This window comes from Arabidopsis lyrata (assembly GCF_000004255.2).
Source record: "Arabidopsis lyrata subsp. lyrata unplaced genomic scaffold ARALYscaffold_7, whole genome shotgun sequence".
Taxonomy (NCBI): Eukaryota; Viridiplantae; Streptophyta; class Magnoliopsida; order Brassicales; family Brassicaceae; genus Arabidopsis; species Arabidopsis lyrata.
In genome coordinates, this window is record NW_003302549.1 from 2,289,677 (window position 1) to 2,308,333 (window position 18,657).

General features: G+C 36.5%; 3 protein-coding genes and 1 pseudogene across 4 annotated transcripts; 3 read left to right on the forward strand and 1 right to left on the reverse strand.

Annotated features, from left to right (window-relative positions):
* The first annotated feature begins 10,317 nt into the window (after positions 1-10,317).
* Positions 10,318-12,139, forward strand: LOC9303140 (WUSCHEL-related homeobox 13). The gene is made up of 3 exons (XM_002867022.2): positions 10,318-10,836; positions 11,230-11,721; positions 11,829-12,139. Exons 1-3 carry the CDS (start codon positions 10,614-10,616, stop codon positions 11,912-11,914), a joined length of 801 nt encoding a protein of 266 aa, XP_002867068.1. The 5' UTR covers positions 10,318-10,613; the 3' UTR covers positions 11,915-12,139.
* LOC9303141 (plant-specific TFIIB-related protein PTF2) lies at positions 12,119-13,906 on the reverse strand. The gene has a single exon (XM_002869035.2). The coding sequence runs from the start codon at positions 13,811-13,813 to the stop codon at positions 12,221-12,223; it is 1,593 nt and encodes a 530-aa protein (XP_002869081.1). The 5' UTR covers positions 13,814-13,906; the 3' UTR covers positions 12,119-12,220.
* Positions 13,907-14,033: 127 nt separating this feature from the next.
* Positions 14,034-16,039, forward strand: LOC9305153. 2 transcript variants are annotated; one of them, XM_021018677.1, is made up of 6 exons: positions 14,105-14,320; positions 14,401-14,659; positions 14,983-15,067; positions 15,171-15,225; positions 15,422-15,560; positions 15,706-16,039. In XM_021018677.1, exons 2-6 carry the CDS (start codon positions 14,468-14,470, stop codon positions 15,820-15,822), a joined length of 588 nt encoding a protein of 195 aa, XP_020874336.1. In that variant the 5' UTR covers positions 14,105-14,320; positions 14,401-14,467; the 3' UTR covers positions 15,823-16,039. The 2 variants fall into 2 exon arrangements, with proteins under 2 accessions (XP_002867069.1, XP_020874336.1); XM_002867023.2 differs by having other exon boundaries at positions 14,034-14,659.
* Positions 16,040-16,788: 749 nt separating this feature from the next.
* On the forward strand, positions 16,789-17,532 carry LOC9303142 (annotated as a pseudogene).
* Positions 17,533-18,657: the final 1,125 nt, after the last annotated feature.

Here is an 18,657-nt window from a genome sequence, read left to right on the forward strand (position 1 = left end):
CAAGTGCTAATCTGCTATGTGGGTCCCCCTAGCTGAAGTTGGTGATCTAATCTGACCTTTGTTACGTGATCTCACGAGAGACGTCCGATTTCATATACATGGACGGTGGAAGATCACGCTGCCTTTTTCTTTGAGATCTCTGACCACCGACTATTTTGATAAATAAAAATGAAAATACTTACTTTCTTTTTGTGTCTTTCATAGATTTTCATTTTCTATTACGATTTCTTTAGCGTAATAATAGATTGGGTTGTATATGAAAGCAACATAAAATAAAAGAGAGCCCATTCTGAATATTTCATTTCTCGGATACGGTCTCTTTTAACTTTTTGGGGACTTTTTTATTTCCTTGAATAGCTTTGGATTATCTCAACTTTATGAATCCACTTTGAATTAATAATTACATCCAGGCTGATGTAGCGTCATCCTTATTACTTCTAGCGCAAGACATGAGCTTTCTTACTTCTTTCCTTTCTTCTTTGAGTTTTACTTTTCTGAGTTGATTTCCATTTCTTTGATAAACTTTACTTTACTTTTCGATTAGGGTTTTTGATAATGCTAAGGTCGGTTGTGACTTGGCTTATATAAGGATATGTAATGTCTCTTTAGAGACTCGGTTTTTATTGAATAAGAAAAGAGGTTTCCCTCAAAATTGAAGTCTTCGAATTCTCTCTGTTTTACAAAGAATTCAGAGCACAAAACCTTGTTTCAAGATCCATTGATCCTTGAAACCTTGTTTTGCTATCTTTCCGCTGCATTAGTTGGTATCAGAGACAAACGAATCCTAGTCATGCCGCCAAAGAAGAGCCTTCAAGCGACACTAGAGGAGCACAACGATGCGTTTAGATTGATGATGACTGAGTTTCAGCAGAGTTTGAGTGATACTTTGCGTACTACCATGGAATCTGCCGTGAGAACTCTTGCTCAAGGTCAACAAAACGCAGCTCCGGTGTTACCACGTCAAGAAGAACCACTCTTTGACGACGACGATGAAGAGGAAGATAACGTCTTTGTCAATCACTTTGCACCGTTGGGTGAACAGAATCAACGTGGTGCTCGCCAACAGCGTGACATCATCGCAGTCCCACAAGGGGATAATAGAAGATGGGAGTCGGGTTTTAAGCTTGAATTACCAGAGTTTACGGGTGGGATTCAATCTGAAGACTTCCTTGATTGGATTAACATAACAGAGGAGCTGTTGGAATTCAAAGAAGTCCCTGATCATATGCGTGTGTCTCTGGTGGCAACGCGTTTTCGAGGTCGAGCTTCAGCGTGGTGGCAGCAATTGAAAGCTTCTCGTGCTCAAGCAGGGAAGGAAAAGCTCGTATCATGGGAAAAATTGAAGAAATTAATGAGAAAAGCTTTTTTGCCTTACAATTACACTCGTACCTTGTACACGAAATTACAGAATTTAAGACAAGGGAGTAAATCTGTGGATGAATATGCTGCAGATTTTTTTTCATTAATGGCACGTAATTCATTGACGGAGAATGAAGAACAAAGGGTGTCACGTTTTATCGGAGGATTACGGTCGCAAATTCAAAGCACTTTACTTCAGTTTGATCCTCTTACTGTTTCGGAAGCTCATCAACGTGCCCTCTTGATTGAACAGAACTCACGAAGTCAAACAAATACGTGGAATGCTCAGCGTGCTCGCTTATCATCGACAACAGAATCTGGTCTTGTTAAGTCATTGGAGCAATCAAAAATTTCAGATGCTTTGGAAGGAAATTCGTCTTTGGGACATCAAAAACCTGCAACTTTCAAGTGTTTTAAATGTGGCGAAACAGGGCATCGACAGTCTTCATGTCCCAATTTACAACGTCGTGGTCTATTAGCAAAGGAGGAACCTGTGTTTGATGATTACGGTGATGATGATGATGCAAACGATAACTCCGACGAACAAGTCACTGGGGATTTGGGTCCTATGTTAGTACTACGCAGAAATTTCTTCCTTCCTCAAGGCATTGAAGAATCTTGGCTTCGTTCCAACATTTTTCAATCCACTTGTACAATTCGAGGAAAAGTGTGTCGAATGGTGATTGATTCGGGTAGCTGCACAAACGCAATTTCAGAGGAAGCGGTCACAAAACTGGCTTTGTTTACAGAACCACATCCCACACCTTACAACATCGCTTGGTTAACTTCGAAGACAGACCTTCGAATTAAAAGACGTTGTAGAGTTCCGTTTTCAATGGGCATCAACTATAAGGATTTGATTTGCTGTGATGTTGTGCCTATGGACGCTTGTCACTTGTTACTTGGACGCCCGTGGCAGTATGATCGACGAACTTTTCACGATGGTTTCGCTAATACACATAGCTTCACCTATGAGGGTAAACGTATTACCTTGATTCCTTCTAAGGTTGCTTCTGATGGACCAATTGTCTCCAGTACAGAGGTGGAACCTACTTCTACTTCAAGGGAAAATACAAAACCTGCCTTGTTAGTCTCAAAATCACAGATACTTGAAGAATTTCAATCATCCGATGTGGTTTTCTTCTTACTTGCAAAACCTCAGATTTTATCTGTAATTCCAGAAGCACCATCAGATTTTCATGAGCTTTTAAAAGAGTTTCAAGACGTGTTTCCTACAGAGTTACCAGATGGCTTGCCTCCCTTGCGTGGCATTCAACATTGTATTGATTTAGCTTCCAACTCTGTCTTACCGAACAGACCTCACTACCGTATGAGTCCCATGGAACACGATGAGCTGCGAAAACAGGTGGAAGATCTTTTAGCTAAAGGATACATTCGTGAAAGCTTAAGTCCGTGTGCTGTTCCGGCTTTACTTATACCAAAAAAAGATGGATCTTGGCGCATGTGTGTGGACAGCAGGGCAATCAACAAGATCACTATTCGCTACAGGTTTCCAATTCCTCGTCTTGACGATCTTTTGGATCAAATTGGGATAGCCTCTGTTTTTACAAAGTTGGATCTTCGTAGCGGTTATCACCAAATTCGTATTAGACCAGGCGACGAGTGGAAGACAGCTTTTAAAACACGTGAAGGGTTGTTTGAGTGGCTTGTAATGCCTTTTGGTTTGTCGAATGCACCGAGTACTTTCATGCGTGTGATGAATGAGGCGCTTAGACCATTTATTGGGCGTTGTGTGGTCGTTTATTTCGATGATATACTCATCTTTAGTTCTACTTTGGCTGAGCATTTATGTCATCTTCGTGAAGTGTTGGGTATCTTGCGCAAAGAGAAATTATTTGCGGCTACAAAGAAGTGTGTTTTTGGGGTGGATCAAGTTCTTTTTTTGGGTTATATCATCTCTTCGCGTGGGTTAGAAGTAGATCCAACCAAGATTTCGGCTATACAATCTTGGCCAACTCCTCGCAATATCACCGATGTGCGTAGTTTCCATGGCTTGGCTTCCTTTTATAGGCGTTTCGTTCCACACTTTAGTAGTATCATGGCACCTGTCACAGATTGTATCAAGTCTGCCTCATTTCAATGGACGGATGCGGCTGACAACGCATTTCAAGAGATTAAAACCAAGCTTACGTCAGCACCGGTGCTTGTTCTTCCCAATTTTCAAGTAGCATTTGAATTACATTGTGATGCATCCAAAGGTGGCATTGGCGCGGTTTTGAGCCAATCAAGTCGTCCGGTTGCATTTTTTAGTGAGAAGATCGCGGGATCTCGTGGGCGGTATAGCACCTACGACGTGGAGCTTTATGCTGTTGTTCAAGCGGTTAAGCATTGGCGCCACTATCTCTTTCATCGCGAGTTTGTTTTGTATACCGACCATGACGCGCTTAAGCATATGGGATCACAAGATAAAGTGTCTGCGAGACATGCCTCTTGGTTTGCATACTTACAACAATTCTCTTTTGTTATTAAGCATACCGCGGGAACGCTTAATAAAGTTGCTGATGCTTTGAGTCGGAGACACTCTCTTTTGACAACATTACACGTTTCAGTACTTGGTTTTGAGGTACTTCCTGATCTCTATCCCAACGATCCTTTTTTTGGGAAGATATGGAGGGATACAGAACAAGGAATTGGTTCGGTTTATCTCATCTACGATGGTTTCTTGTTTCGTGGAGTTCACTTATGTATTCCAGATTGTAGTTTGAGGCTGCAAATAATTCGAGAGCTTCATGGAGAAGGCCATATTGGACGGGACAGAACATTAAAATTGGTAAGTTCTTCTTATTTTTGGCCAACGTTAAGACGTGATGTGGAACGCTTTATTATACGATGTGGGACATGTCAAGCAGCAAAGGGAAAATCTACCAATTCTGGGTTATATTTACCTCTCCCGATTCCTACACAACCATGGGTGGATTTGAGTATGGATTTCGTTCTTGGCTTGCCACGAACTCAAAGAGGTAATGATTCGATTTTTGTCGTCGTCGATCGTTTCTCTAAAATGGTTCATTTTATACCATGCAAGAAGACTACAGATGCAGTTCAAGTTGCGGTGTTATTTTTTCGGGAAGTGTATAAACTTCACGGGTTGCCACTATCTATCGTCTCGGACCGCGACTCGCGTTTCTTAAGTCATTTTTGGAGGTCTCTGTGGCGTCTTCTTTGCACTAAGCTAGACATGAGCTCTGCGTATCATCCACAAACGGATGGACAAACGGAAGTTACTAACAGAGCATTGGGAGACTTGTTGAGATGTTTAGTTGGAGATAACATTAAGTCTTGGGATTCGATTCTTTGTCAAGCTGAATTTGCTCATAATCGAGCTGTGAACCGCAGTACGGGTTTTAGTCCATTTAAGGTGGTTTATGGGTATCTCCCTCGCTGCCCTACAGACTTGGGAATCAATCCAGATCGGACTCGCTTCCATGGTCGAGCATGTGATTTCATTGACGATTTTGCTACAATACATGAGCAGGTTCATTCCAATTTAGAGATTTCGACCGCAAAATATAAAGCTGCTGCGGATGTTCTTAGGCGTGATGTTGAGTTCAAGGTGGGTGATCTTGTGTGGGCCGTGTTAACCAAAGACCGTTTTAAACCCGGTACTTACAACAAGCTAAAATCGAGAAAGATAGGTCCTCTTGAGATTGTTGAGAAGATTAATAACAATGCATACCGTCTCAAGCTTCCTCCTCATATGCACACAGCCGACGTATTCAATGTCAAACATTTGGTTCCATTTGAAGCTGAAGACGAAGATGAAAATTCGAGGGCGAATTTTCTTCTCACCTCGGGCGACCTGATGTAGCGTCATCCTTATTACTTCTAGCGCAAGACATGAGCTTTCTTACTTCTTTCCTTTCTTCTTTGAGTTTTACTTTTCTGAGTTGATTTCCATTTCTTTGATAAACTTTACTTTACTTTTCGATTAGGGTTTTTGATAATGCTAAGGTCGGTTGTGACTTGGCTTATATAAGGATATGTAATGTCTCTTTAGAGACTCGGTTTTTATTGAATAAGAAAAGAGGTTTCCCTCAAAATTGAAGTCTTCGAATTCTCTCTGTTTTACAAAGAATTCAGAGCACAAAACCTTGTTTCAAGATCCATTGATCCTTGAAACCTTGTTTTGCTATCTTTCCGCTGCATTACAGGCATACACAATGGCACATGTATAGCTTGGGTGTGAATATTAAAAAAAACCAAAATAATAGAATTGAGGGTGAGGATACAAGAAACGGATGTAAACTTGCAAGTTGTGTTCGTTGGGTGTAGGCCAGGTGGCGAGGCTTGAGTGGCTGGAAACATTAAAAAAAAAAATCTCTCTCTCTCTCCCCGACCAAGTCTCCCCCTCTCTCTTAAATAAGTAAATTTTATAATAAATATATAGTTAACATGTATTCTCTAGCATGCCCCAATGTGTATGGTCTAATGAAAATCGAAATTTATTGACCTCCTTTTAAAGTGAAGCGTGTAAGACAAGCTTGGACACGATTTTAATAGTACATTAGTATAGAGAAACGGTTTCTGTAATTACATAAAAAAATCGAGACACCAAAAACGTGAAACTTTAACAGAGATTCGGTTAATATTGCGAAGTTCGATATTTGATCAAAATCAACAAATTGTAACGTCTAGAAGTTCGATATTTGATCAAAATCAACAAATTGTAACGTCTAGCTAGTGAGTGACTAAACAACAACACAAAAAGTATTACTATTTTTCCTTGTTCAAAACATCGCTAGGCGCTAGTCGGGCGCTCGAGGTGAGCGTAGCGCCTAGCGATAAAATCGGAGATTATACGGGGATTAATCGAGGATTAGTTTTAGGGCTTTTATATTAAAATCTATAATATATATAAACTACCGCAGTCATTTTCCAAAATCTACTCTAGCTCTGGTGGTAAACTCCTCTGTGTTTCTCTACATGCCTCTAGTTCGACCCAAGTTAACCCCATATTGGTTACATTTTTTGGATTTCTCTATTAATGAAGGGTAAAATCGTAATTTTCTTTCATTCTTCCTCTTTATGTCCTGCGACATTCAACCCTAACAGCCGTCTTAATATTTTTTTTCACCATTTTTGGTTGTTTTTCTTGCTTTATGTACCAAACTTTCTATAGATCTAATATATTGATAAGAAACTAAGCCAAAATAACTTCACCCAAGCTTCCAAACAGAAGATTTACTCGAACAAGCGATTAATACGACCGATTTGGGTTCTTCGCAGCGGAGGTCCACCGTTGAGCGACTTTACGGCCGCCTCGGCGGCTAGGCGTCCTCGTTTTTGAACAAGGCTATTTTTAGTTTAACCAATATTGTAGATGTTAAGTTCCTACCGTCAAACTGGTGGGCTGGGCTGAGGAGATATTAAATATGGGCCTGGATAAATCATTTTTTCAGTACTGGTGCAATTGGTAAGATGAACACACGTTACACACCCAATAAACACATGCTAAAACTCTGATCATGAGCACGTCTCTTATATATTATTAAAGTTTAGAACACCAATTGCAATAATTTGAGAGGAAGGTGTCCTCGTTGACAAAAGAAAAAGAAAAAAAAGAGAGAGAGAGAGAGAGAGATATCAAGTTTTTGTTAATATCTATAATTTTCTTTTCTTTTCACAATCCTACTAAACCTTTGTAAGAACATAGATTACAAAGATAGGCGACAGTAGACTGTAAAATAAATACAAAAAAAGAAAAATGATAGAGAAGAAAGATTAAAATATGGGTAGAAGACTAGAGAAGCTATAGGTACACCAAACTCTCCAATCTAAAGGAAGAAGAATCCAAAGAAGCTGGGCCAAAGAGAATCCAATGGGTTATATTCTGGCTCATCACTAAGTGGGTCATGTAATTAAGATATGTAGACACGGTCACACGGACAAATTTGTATGAAAATATTTTCTTCTATATTTAATTTCCCTATCATTTGGTTGATTGATGATGCTTACGTACATTAATGTCTTGTTCTGGATGTTTCCGTTTGTGTGGTCTCTATATTGTCCGGGTGGTTTAATGTTCTACTCCTAGATGTACATAAACCTTCTTACACATTGTGACTCGATCTCACATTAATTAAAAATCAATATTTTAAACTAGAAAAATTCATTAGTTTGACAAAAAAAAAAAAAAACTAGAAAAATTCATTAAAGATAATCCTTAAAGGAAGATAAATGATTCTTTACATTTATACATTATATAAAGAATTTGTTAGTGTAAAGAATTTATAAAGGTTTTTCAAATTCAAGCCTCTATCCAAAAGTGTTGATGAAGGATAATCAAAATAATTTTTCATTCTGTTCTGTACTTGTTGATATATATAATTCAAGTATTTAAATGTTTAAAATTTGTGAATATTAATCTAATTTTCCTATCATCTAATGACAAGAATTTTTTTTATCTATATTTGTATGAATATGGACTTTTTGGCATTCATATAGACTGCTTGGTCTCGATACTTGACTTAGGGTCGCACATGCAAACCTCATTATTTTCTTCCATAATGTTGACAATTAAAATATTACTCAAACGAAAACACTGTCGGAAAAAAAACCATGAGACGTTATCAATCAAAGAAATTAAGAACGACGATACTAATTAAATAAACAAATGTTTCGATATTTTTTTCGTATGGCTTATCGTATAATTTACGTAAGGCATTGCCTTGAATATAATTGTGAAGCAAGTAACTTCAGCTTTTGGCTGACGAAAGTTAAAAGTAATAATTTGTATATTAGTGTAAAAAAGGTCACAGTATCTAAGTACGTAGAAGAGTTAATTATTTATACGTTCCGACAAAACACTACGCCCCCGACTACGATACGGCATGAGTCATGACCACATATTATATTGAGGAATTCTCCAAAATAGGACAATTATGACACATATTCAATAAACTTCAAAAAATAGCATTAGTTACTCACTATAATTTATTTTTTGTTTCAATAATATTATCACTAGTTTATATATTAGGTTTTGTGCAAAAAATCCCTCAAAGTCGCCAAATTTTGTAATTTTACCCTCCATCTCTAAAAAATGCAGAATAATCCTATGAAATCTAAAATAATAGGCAATCTAACACTTTTTCGTTATTTTCAAGTTTTTAAAATTGTGATTAATAATATATCAAATCGAAGCCCTCAAGACGACGAGTGCAATTCTATCTTTATAATTTTAAAAATCAAATGTATGTGATCGTGAAAACGTTTCAAATATATACATAAAGGTTATATTGCCTATTATTTTAGACTTCATAGAATTGTTCTATTTTTCGGAGATGGAATGTAAAGTTGCAAAAAATGGCAACTTTGAGGGTTTTTTTTTGCGCAAAACCATTATTTTTTCCAATAATATTATAATTTTATATCGAAACTATTCAACTAAAATAAATTCTAATATTATATTTGGGTTTTCTATTTCTAATTTAGGATATATATTTCCACCATTTAAAAGAAAGATTGATTTATGTTAATATTGATTTTGTGTTATTATGTTTGAGTTCCTTATTTCTAATGTATGGTATGTATTTCCACCATTTAAAAGAAATTTTGATTCATTGTAATATTAGTTTGTGGTATTATATTTGGATTCCCTATTTCTAATTTAGAATATATATTTCTACTATTTAAAAAATGATTTAATTTAATATTAACTTAGTGTTTTTTCTCATTTTCTATTTAGTTAAAGCTTAGAGTGCTATTTATAAAATTTTAGAAATGTGATAATTTTAGAAGAAATTTTTTTTTGATGCTATTTTTATCAATTATCGTATTATATTTTTCTTTATTTTCATGTTTTTGTCGACCATGGTCACATTTCATTGTTTGGCCTGGTTTATTTTATCCTATATATATATATAGAGGTCAATTTCATTGGTTTTTCTTTTGTTTTTGGCAATTAATGAGTCAGATTAGATCATATTAAAATCTAAAGTGCCCGTGGAACATGGGCGGCGGACACCGACCACCTACAAATTCTACTGTTTAAACGACACGTGGAAACTATTATATTGCTCCCTAACTTTTTTTTTTTGGGAGGTCACAACTCCTTTAACTCACAAGTCTGACTGGCCTAGCAATTTTTTTGTATTTCTCATTTCTATAACGGTTTTTCTTAATTTTGAATTAGATGATAGGGATTGCAAAAGACGGTGAAGCTAAATAATTGAGAAAAAAATATAATCTGGGATGTGTCAGAAAAGTTAGATCGCAACCTCAATTTATCAATCAACGGAATGTCAGTTAATCGGTCAGAAAAAGAGGAAATTAAAAGTTTTATTTATTTTGCCACAAAGTGCTCTTTATCGCATATTTAAAAGTTGTGTAATACCAATTTGACTGTTGACCAAAGAATATAACACGAATTGGACTAAAAAAGCAAAAGGAAAAAACTGGAAAAAGCTAAGCAAGCTTTTCATACATCATTTATAAATTTATATGTCACGACATTGTTATGAATATTAGAGCTAAAAGTGTTTGGGACTTGGGAGCTGCTAGTAGTTTCAGAGGTTTACGATTTAATATCAGATTATTTGGCTATAGATTTCGATCAAACCATTTGTCTAAAATCGCTTTGACAGAAAACACTCCATTTTCATCATTTTTTGGTGTAAACAAAATACATAACGTAAAGAATGGATACAGAATTTTCTTTGAACAATATAGTAATTCAGTTTCTTGAAAAGAACCAACCAACGACTATAAAAACTAACAATCTACTTCATTGATGCGATCAAACTACTGAACTAGCTATAAATATATGTATCAAGTCGATTGCATCCAACAGCATATTATTTCCATAAATATAAATAGCAACGGCTATCTCAAACTATAAATCAAAATAACATTTAAACTAAGGTAATGTAAATATTCAGATATGGAAGTAGCCGTTTACGTATAAATTCTCAAACGAAAAAAAAGAAAAAAAAATCTCAAACGGTCAAATTCCAATATAGAAACTAAATAACCGTTGGTTAAATAGTTTCCTTTAATGATCATTACCGTCCTCTTCTTATTATTTTTCCTTTGTAATAAAAACTATATATTATAATTTCAATATACATAGAACGAAAAAAATAATAATATAAATTAAGCTTTTTTTTGTCCTTTTCTGCCTTTACCTTTCCTTCTACTCCCGAAAAAGCACTGACTTTGCTCTGTTTCCTTCATTCACACAGAGAAAGAGAGAAAAAAAAGAGAGAAATCTTCTGAGCGAAATTCTGACAAAAGAGATGATGGAATGGGATAATCAGCAACAGCCCAATAACCATCACTCTTCTAATCTTCAAGGGATCGATGTTAATGGCGGCTCCGGCGCCGGAGGAGGAATGTACGTGAAGGTGATGACCGATGAGCAGTATGAAACTTTGAGGAAACAGATTGCTATTTACGGCACCATTTGTGAGCGTCTTGTTGAGATGCACAAAACTCTCACTGCTCAACAAGATCTTGCAGGTTTCTTTCTTTCTTCTATCATTTAGTTTTCTTCTTCTTTGTTCACATACAGATTAACAAAATTTCAGAATTTTTGTGTGATTTGATTGATTTTTAGTGATTTTTCTTCACTTTGGTGAATGAGTAATTGAAAATTCTCTGCCTTTTAATCATTTGTTGGCTTAAATCGGACTCAAAGGCCAATTCTTTTCGTGGATTTTTGTGCTAAGAGTAATGGTTCTTGGGGAATTCTAGAATCGCTCCTTTGAATTCTTCAATTGAGCTTGAGAATTTCCCACCAAAAAAGGTGTTTTTGCTTGATGATGTGTTCTTGAGATAAAGTTTTAGTTTTTTTTTTTTTTATGTAGTTTAACTTTCAACAACTCTGCTTCATTTTTATGTGTTTGGTAACAGGAGGGAGATTGGGAGGTCTATATGCAGACCCAATGATGTCATCTATAGGTCACAAGATGACAGCTAGACAGAGGTGGACTCCTACGCCTGTCCAGCTTCAGATTCTGGAGCGTATATTCGACCAAGGCACTGGAACACCGAGCAAGCAGAAGATCAAAGAGATAACAGAAGAGCTGAGCCAACACGGCGAGATTGCTGAACAAAATGTCTACAACTGGTTCCAGAACCGACGTGCTCGATCCAAGAGGAAGCAGCAGGGTGGAGGTTCTTCTGGAAACAATAATGGTGAGTCTGAGGTGGAGACTGAAGTTGAGGCATTAAATGAGAAGAGAGTAAGGCCAGAGAGTCTTCTTAGTCTTCCAGATGGAAATAACAACAATAATGTGTTAGGGTCAACAACAACAACAACTACTCCTAGGCCTGAAGATCTTTGCTTCCAGAGCCCTGAGATGAGCTCAGATCTTCACTTGTTAGGTGTCCTAGCAAACCCAAGTAAGTAACAAAAATACCCTTTTACTTCACACGTGACATTGGCTTCAAAGAAATGGTCAAGTGAGTTGTGTCTGTCTCAGATAATTTCTTGTGATTTGTGTTTGTAGGGGATGAGCATCTTGTTGGAAAGATGGGACTGTCTGAAAGTTACAACCTTTATGATCATGTTGAAGATTATGGCATGTCAGGCTGATTAATACAACAAGCTGAGGAAACTTCTAATCATCAGAGAGATCAATGAAATGGATTTGGTAGTCAGTCATAAGCAGTTTTAGACTTGTTTTTCTTTAATGGTTTTTTTTCAAGGCTTATTAAGAAACAAGTAGTTTATCTTATTAATCATTTTCAGAGAAACATTTACATGGAATGTTGAATTGTCTTGTGATGCTTGCTTTGATAATTTCTGCATGCCCAACGATTTTTATATCTTTAATTAATTATACTGTAAAAAATAAAAAAATTGATTCAGTTCTTAAAATTACAAGTAAAGCGTTTCAATTCAAATCTCTCCGGAGTCGAAAACATGCAACTCTACCAAAGTTTTGTAATGACCTTTCTCGATTTCTTCCTCATTCACATTGTGTAAGACCAGAGTTTGGATAACCAAATCCTCCCAATCAATTTCAGATCCTTTCTTCCTTTTCTTCTTGCTATGTTCAAGCTCCAAAGACAACGCACCTTCACTAACAATGCCAGAAGGATGTTGTATGGTCTTAATCCGTAACTTAGCTGCCTTAATCTTTTCTCTTCGTCTTTCGACTGCAACGCAACCCTTTATGTAAGAAGGAGGCAAAGCATCAAGCCCAACATCTTTCTCCAACAAATCCTTGAGCAAAACCCTTCGACTCAATTCCGATTTGCCTTTCCACCAATATTCACTTGAAAACATCTCGGAAACTGATCTCCTTTGCCACATACTCTTATTATTTCCCTGACTTCTTTTCGCAAGAGTCCCACCACGAACTCGATCCACGAATTCATTATACTTCGTAGACAACTGTTTCTCCGATATATTACCATCGTTGTTACATAAACTAAGCTGACGTTCACCTCCTACATCAAAATACCGAGACATAGTATCTTGACGATCATCATCATCACCATCATCATAACAAAACATAGATTCTTTGCTTAGGCAGTCCCTCACTATATCCTCCACACAAAATCCATCAGTTCTAACTAATTCATTCCCTGTCCCTAGTTTTCTCTTTTTCCTGGACTTGGTTTCCATTAAACCAAACAAAGTCCCTGAATGTTTCACAACATTCTTCACAGTTACATCTTTCGCCCAAGGCAAACCCACCTCTTCAGCAACCTTCACAAGCTTCTCAGATAACTCTTTATACCTCGTCTTACAAGTAGTCAACGAAACACGAGCATCTTTCGCCAAATCATCAATCTTTACCTTCACACCATTCACTTGAGCAACAAACGCCAAAACAGCCACAACCAAAGGCATTGGTCTCCTCCCCGTCGACAAAAACCACTTCAATGCACAATTCATCAGAAAAGTTCCTTGCTTTGTTATCCTCTCCTTTTTCTCCCTACCAACATCAGTCAATCTCGGTGATTTAGTCGCCGTCTTGGTAAACAAACCCACAAGATCAATCTCTCGAAATTCCAAGTCTAAATGATCCACAACACGCTTAACCACAGGCCCTAACTGATGCAAATCACATCCAACTTGACAAGCAATCTCTTCCATAGACAAAACACCTTTCCCTTCCTTTCTCACCACAGCATAACAACACGCCCCAATCAAAATCGGGAACCACTCACCTTGTCCAAATTCCCCATCAGTAATATAATAAATCATACTCTTAATCGCTTCAGTTTTATAACCAAGATCTAATCTCTCTGTAATAGCCTCAATCAAATTGTTGGCTTCATAGATCTTCTTCTCCTTATAAGCAAGAACAGAGCCTATACCAATGGTGCCTACTCGTATAAATGTACCTTGAGGTCCTCCTATGGGGCCAAGGTGTGCCTCATAATTATCGTACTCTCGTGATGTCCCACATCCACCGCAATGCGTATTCCCTGTGACTTCGTCGCGTACAAAGTTGCTTCTATTGCATCCCTTGCAACGCATGATTCAAACCTAAAGCTTCAAACTTTAAATTAGGTTTTTTTTTTCCCCCGATAAGCAGAAGAAGAATGAAATTCGGATCGCCGGCGAATCGAGAGATTAAAGATTTGACCTTTCCTTAAAAATAAGCTAAATTAGGTTTTTATAATGTCGAGATAAATAAAACGGCAAGGTGTTAATGTGAATTAAATTAAAACGGCAGGGCGCTTAGATTTCTATATTAACGACGGCACACAGTTTGGATTATTTTCTCTCTTTTGGCTTTTTGTTGTCTCCTCCACCATAGTTGCGCCTTCTTTCTCTTCACCGGTAAGAGAAGCCGGTTTCAGATTTGATCTATTCGAAGAATTGCGGCTTTCGCTCGTCGGGATAATCCTTGCTTCTTCCTGTTTGATAGATTTCTACTGTGTTTTAGAGGACATTGTGTGGGGAATAGTTGGCGAGATTTATGGGATTTCAACGGGGATTTTTCTAATGCACGCGTGTTGTTCGACGGAAAGCCGCAGAGAAGTTTTGTTGCTGTCTGATTTGACTGAGACTCAAAAGTTTGAGAATTGTTGCTTGGGTATTGAGAAGCTAGTCTTATGCAGGTTCCTATATGAGTTGGAGTAAACGACGGTGATACATTGAGTGTTTTTCAACTAAACTAGCTTTCGAATGGTGAGCTCGTCTGTTTCAAATAAGAGATACACTTACATACATGAAAGTGAAAGTAACTCAACTAGAGAAGCCATTGACATTCATCATGTGATTATCAACGGAGGCAGAGCAACTGGTTATGCCCGTCGTAGGGGGATTGGTTTCTTCCTTGTGCTTCTGGCGAGTTCTATCTACTTTTTTCTTGGAAAGGTAATCATACTTTTAGGGGAAATTTGGTTTTGCTGATTGTTATTTAGGTATGAATCTGCTTGACATTTGAGTAATTCTGAGGCATTGCTTAGAACAAGTTTTGCTAGTGCGTATTATGAGAAAGGCATACCATTTTGTTTCTTACGATTGATGATGGAGTATAGTTTGATATTTTCATTATGTTTTGAGCATTATGTTAATGCATGACAAGGTTTGTTTTAAGAGCACTTTTCTTAGTTTGTGTTACATTACAAGCTTGTTTTGTTGTTGTTCCATCATTTCTTCTAAACTCGAATTGAAAAGTGATAATTAACATGAAACAGGAAAATCCAGTTAGAACTCTTTCTTGGGGCTGCCTTTTAAGTGGTTTCTTAGTTATGCTACAAAGTCGCAAGTTCGTCAACAAAGGTGAGATCCTGGTTCATAACTGTACACGCTTTACAGGCTTGCCAAATGACATCAGCTTCACGTTTTAATTAATTCTAGCTTTTCTTTGATTTGATTTGTTCAGAATATGTGATAATCATGCCAACCTTCGGGATCCAACTTGAAACTCAATATTTAAGGTATGCTTTATCCATATAGTTAGTATTCTTTTGTCTGCATTCCATGATGACTTAATGTTTTGAACTACTCTGTATTAATGGTGTCTAAGATAATGGTGGAATTTGCTATAATTTTCATGACCTATTCTCATCTATGCTTTTAAGTTTTACCAAGCACACAAGTACTTAATATATTGTGCATGCTTCTGCTTTGCAGTGGAAAAACTGTCTCCAGGTTTATCCCTGTTGGCAAGATTTTGAAGCCTGTGTTGGTCGAATGTGTCACTCCCATTACATGCTACTGGAGTCTCTCTTTATTTCTGCGTGGCGAAGAACAACTTACATTGGTGTTTAAGGTAATGGCACCAGTTTGTTTCACTACATTGTGAGAGAAAAACTTTTACCGACAACTTTGAGAAACAATCAAGAGTTACCAATAATTCAATTCGGGAAGATTACTTTTAGCAATTGATTTTTGAGTTCAATTTCCTCTTTGTACAGGAACTGCGTCCTCCATTGAAGATGTTGGTTCCCATTTGGAAAGCATTGTGTGCTGCTATCGGCACAGACCACCAAAGTGAAACGATAGCTGAAGAAGAACATGATGTATCTAGTTAACTGAAGTTGTGATTAGAGAACTTGTAGATTTGTTGCTTGCTGTTGGCAGTTTTGTTTGGAAGATGACCACACAATATGTTCTGTAATGGGAGAATTTGACTTAAAAAAAGAAAAAAACTCTTGACTGGTGAACTTTTGGACCATGTATCGTTTGTCAAAGCAACTTTTATTTTGTAATCGAATGCAAAGAGTACAATGAGTTATATCAGCTTGCAAACTCTAGTGTAGTATCTACCTATAATAGCCTTTATACTTTTTTTTTTTTTTTTTTTTGGGCAAAGCCTTTATACTATGTCTACGAGTATTGTAGCAAATTGAGAAAGTAGTTAGTTACCGAGTCTATGGCATCAAAAGGCTTGATGATACATGCGCAACATTTTTCAGCTTATAGTTTCATCTAAGCGTCACCATATACAGAAACTACCTAATCTTCCATTCTCTGTTTAAACTTTAAAGAATGCTCTGTTTCAACAGTCACTCAACCAAACATCAAATATTTTACCTTGATAGATTGTTGTTACACAGTAAAAAAAATATGAATGTTGTAACGGTAACGTGACTTTTCTAACCTTAAGCAATTTCCTTTTTTCGCAAAACATGAAAAAAAAGAAAAAGAAAAGGAAATATCAGAAACTAGTGGGTCTAGGAAAAAGGAAATAACCAAAGTTTCCTTTTTGGTTGTTTTGGAACCTTTGCTTATAAATACTCATATCTTCTTCTTCGTTGAGAAATCAAAAAACAAAAAATCAATCTTTCACCTTCTTCTTCTTCTTTCTTTTGAGACCTGCAATTTCTCTTGTCGATTAAAGCTCTGCGAGACTGATCACTGATGTTCTTTCGATCTCTCGTGACAACATCTTCAATCAATCGAGTTCAATTTTTAGTTCGTGTCTCCCTAATAAATATCTCAGCCACCGAAACGCTTTCACCGGAGGATTCTTCCGACGGCGACGAAGGAGATGATTACACGACGGAGACGGATGCGAGGAAGACGATGGCCAAGAGAATGGACTGATCATCAACAATGATGTGAGGATTGTAGAGACTTACAAGAGGTTTGTGGTCTCAAGTGGTCAGGATCTGGACAGCAACTAGCAACAGTAGGCAACGACAATGTGTTCCACATATGGGATCCTTCTGTTGCTAGCTCAAACTCAACTACGCAATGGCTGCACAGGCTTGAGCAATATACATCTGCTGCGAATTTGTTTGCGTGGTGGTGGAGGAGATAGGAAGATAAAATTCTGGAACACTCACACAGGGGCTTGCTTGAATTCAGTAGACACTGGCTCTCAAGTTTGTTCTTTGTTATGGAGCAAGAATGAAACAGAGTTGCTTAGCTCACACGGGTTTACACAGAATCAGCTCACACTTTGGAAGTATGATCCATCCATGGTGAAAATGGCTGAGCTCACTGGTCATACATCAAGAGTTCTGTATATGGCCCAGGTAAAGAAAAACAACTTAATCAATATTAACTGTTCAAAGTAGTTAGAGATGTTTGAGGTCTGTAGTCCTAAAACTTGTGTTGTGTTTCTTGCAGATTCCTGATGGTTGTACCGTAGCTTCAGCACCAGCAGACGACTCGTAGTCTAAAGCCATCGTAGTCTAAAGCCATGGTTGTTGTACCGTAGCTTCAGCTCAAATCTCACTTTGGAATGGGCCTTTTTGTATGGGGCCTTCTATACTACCAAATCCAACAAGGTACTACATTCTCCTTTCTTATTTTTGTTTTTGTTTCCCTTTTTTTTTTAAGATTAGTTTAAATATTAAATTAGTTTTAAAAACTTAACTGTTAGTTAAAAAAATTAAACTTAGGGTTTCAAAAATATTAATTATTTAAAATTTTAAATAAACACTTCAAACTTTAAAAAAAATAATTAACCAAAACCATGTTAATTTCATTATTACTTTTTACAAATTAGTTTAAGTTTTAAATTTTAAAAACGTCGTAAACTAACCGCGCCTAGACATCCTGTCCTTAATTGGTCCGTAAGCTTTGGTGTTCGAAGTTCGTCATGTTTTCACGTAATATAGATTTAACACTTAAACTCATTTTTAAAAATTAATAATGATTTCCACTAAAATTTAAAACAAATTTAACACTTAGACTTTAAGAAAATTATTAACCAAAACCATGTTAATTTCATTATTACTTTTCTAAAATGAGTTTAAGTGTTAAATTCAAAAAACGTAGAAAACTAACTGCGCATAGGCATCCTGTCCTTAGTTGGTCTGTAAGCTTTGGTGTTCGAAGTTCGGCATGTTTTCACGTAATAAAGATTTAACACTTAACTCATTTTTAAAAATTAATAATGATTTCCACTAAAATTTAAAACAAATTTAACACTTAAACTTTAAGAAAATTATTAACCAAAACCATGTTAATTTCATTATTACTTTTTAAAAACTAGTTTAAGTGTTAAATTTTAAAAACGTCGAAAACTAACCGCGTCTAGGCATCTTGTCCTTAGTTGGTCCTTAAGCTTTGGTGTTCGAAGTTCGGCATGTTTTCACGTAATATAGATTTAACACTTAAACTCATTTTTAAAAATTAATAATGATTTCCACTAAAATTTAAAACAAATTTAACAATTAAACTTTAAGAAAATAATGCTTTTAACCAAAACCATGTTAATTTCATTATTATTTTTAAAAAATTATTTTAAATGTTAAATTTTAAAAACGTCGAAAACTAACAGCGCCTAGGCATCCTGTCCTTAGTTGGTCCGTAAGCTTTGGTATACGAAGTTCGGCATATTTTCACGTAATATAGATTCAACACTTAAACTCATTTTTAAAAATTAATAATTATTTCCACTAAAATTTAAAACA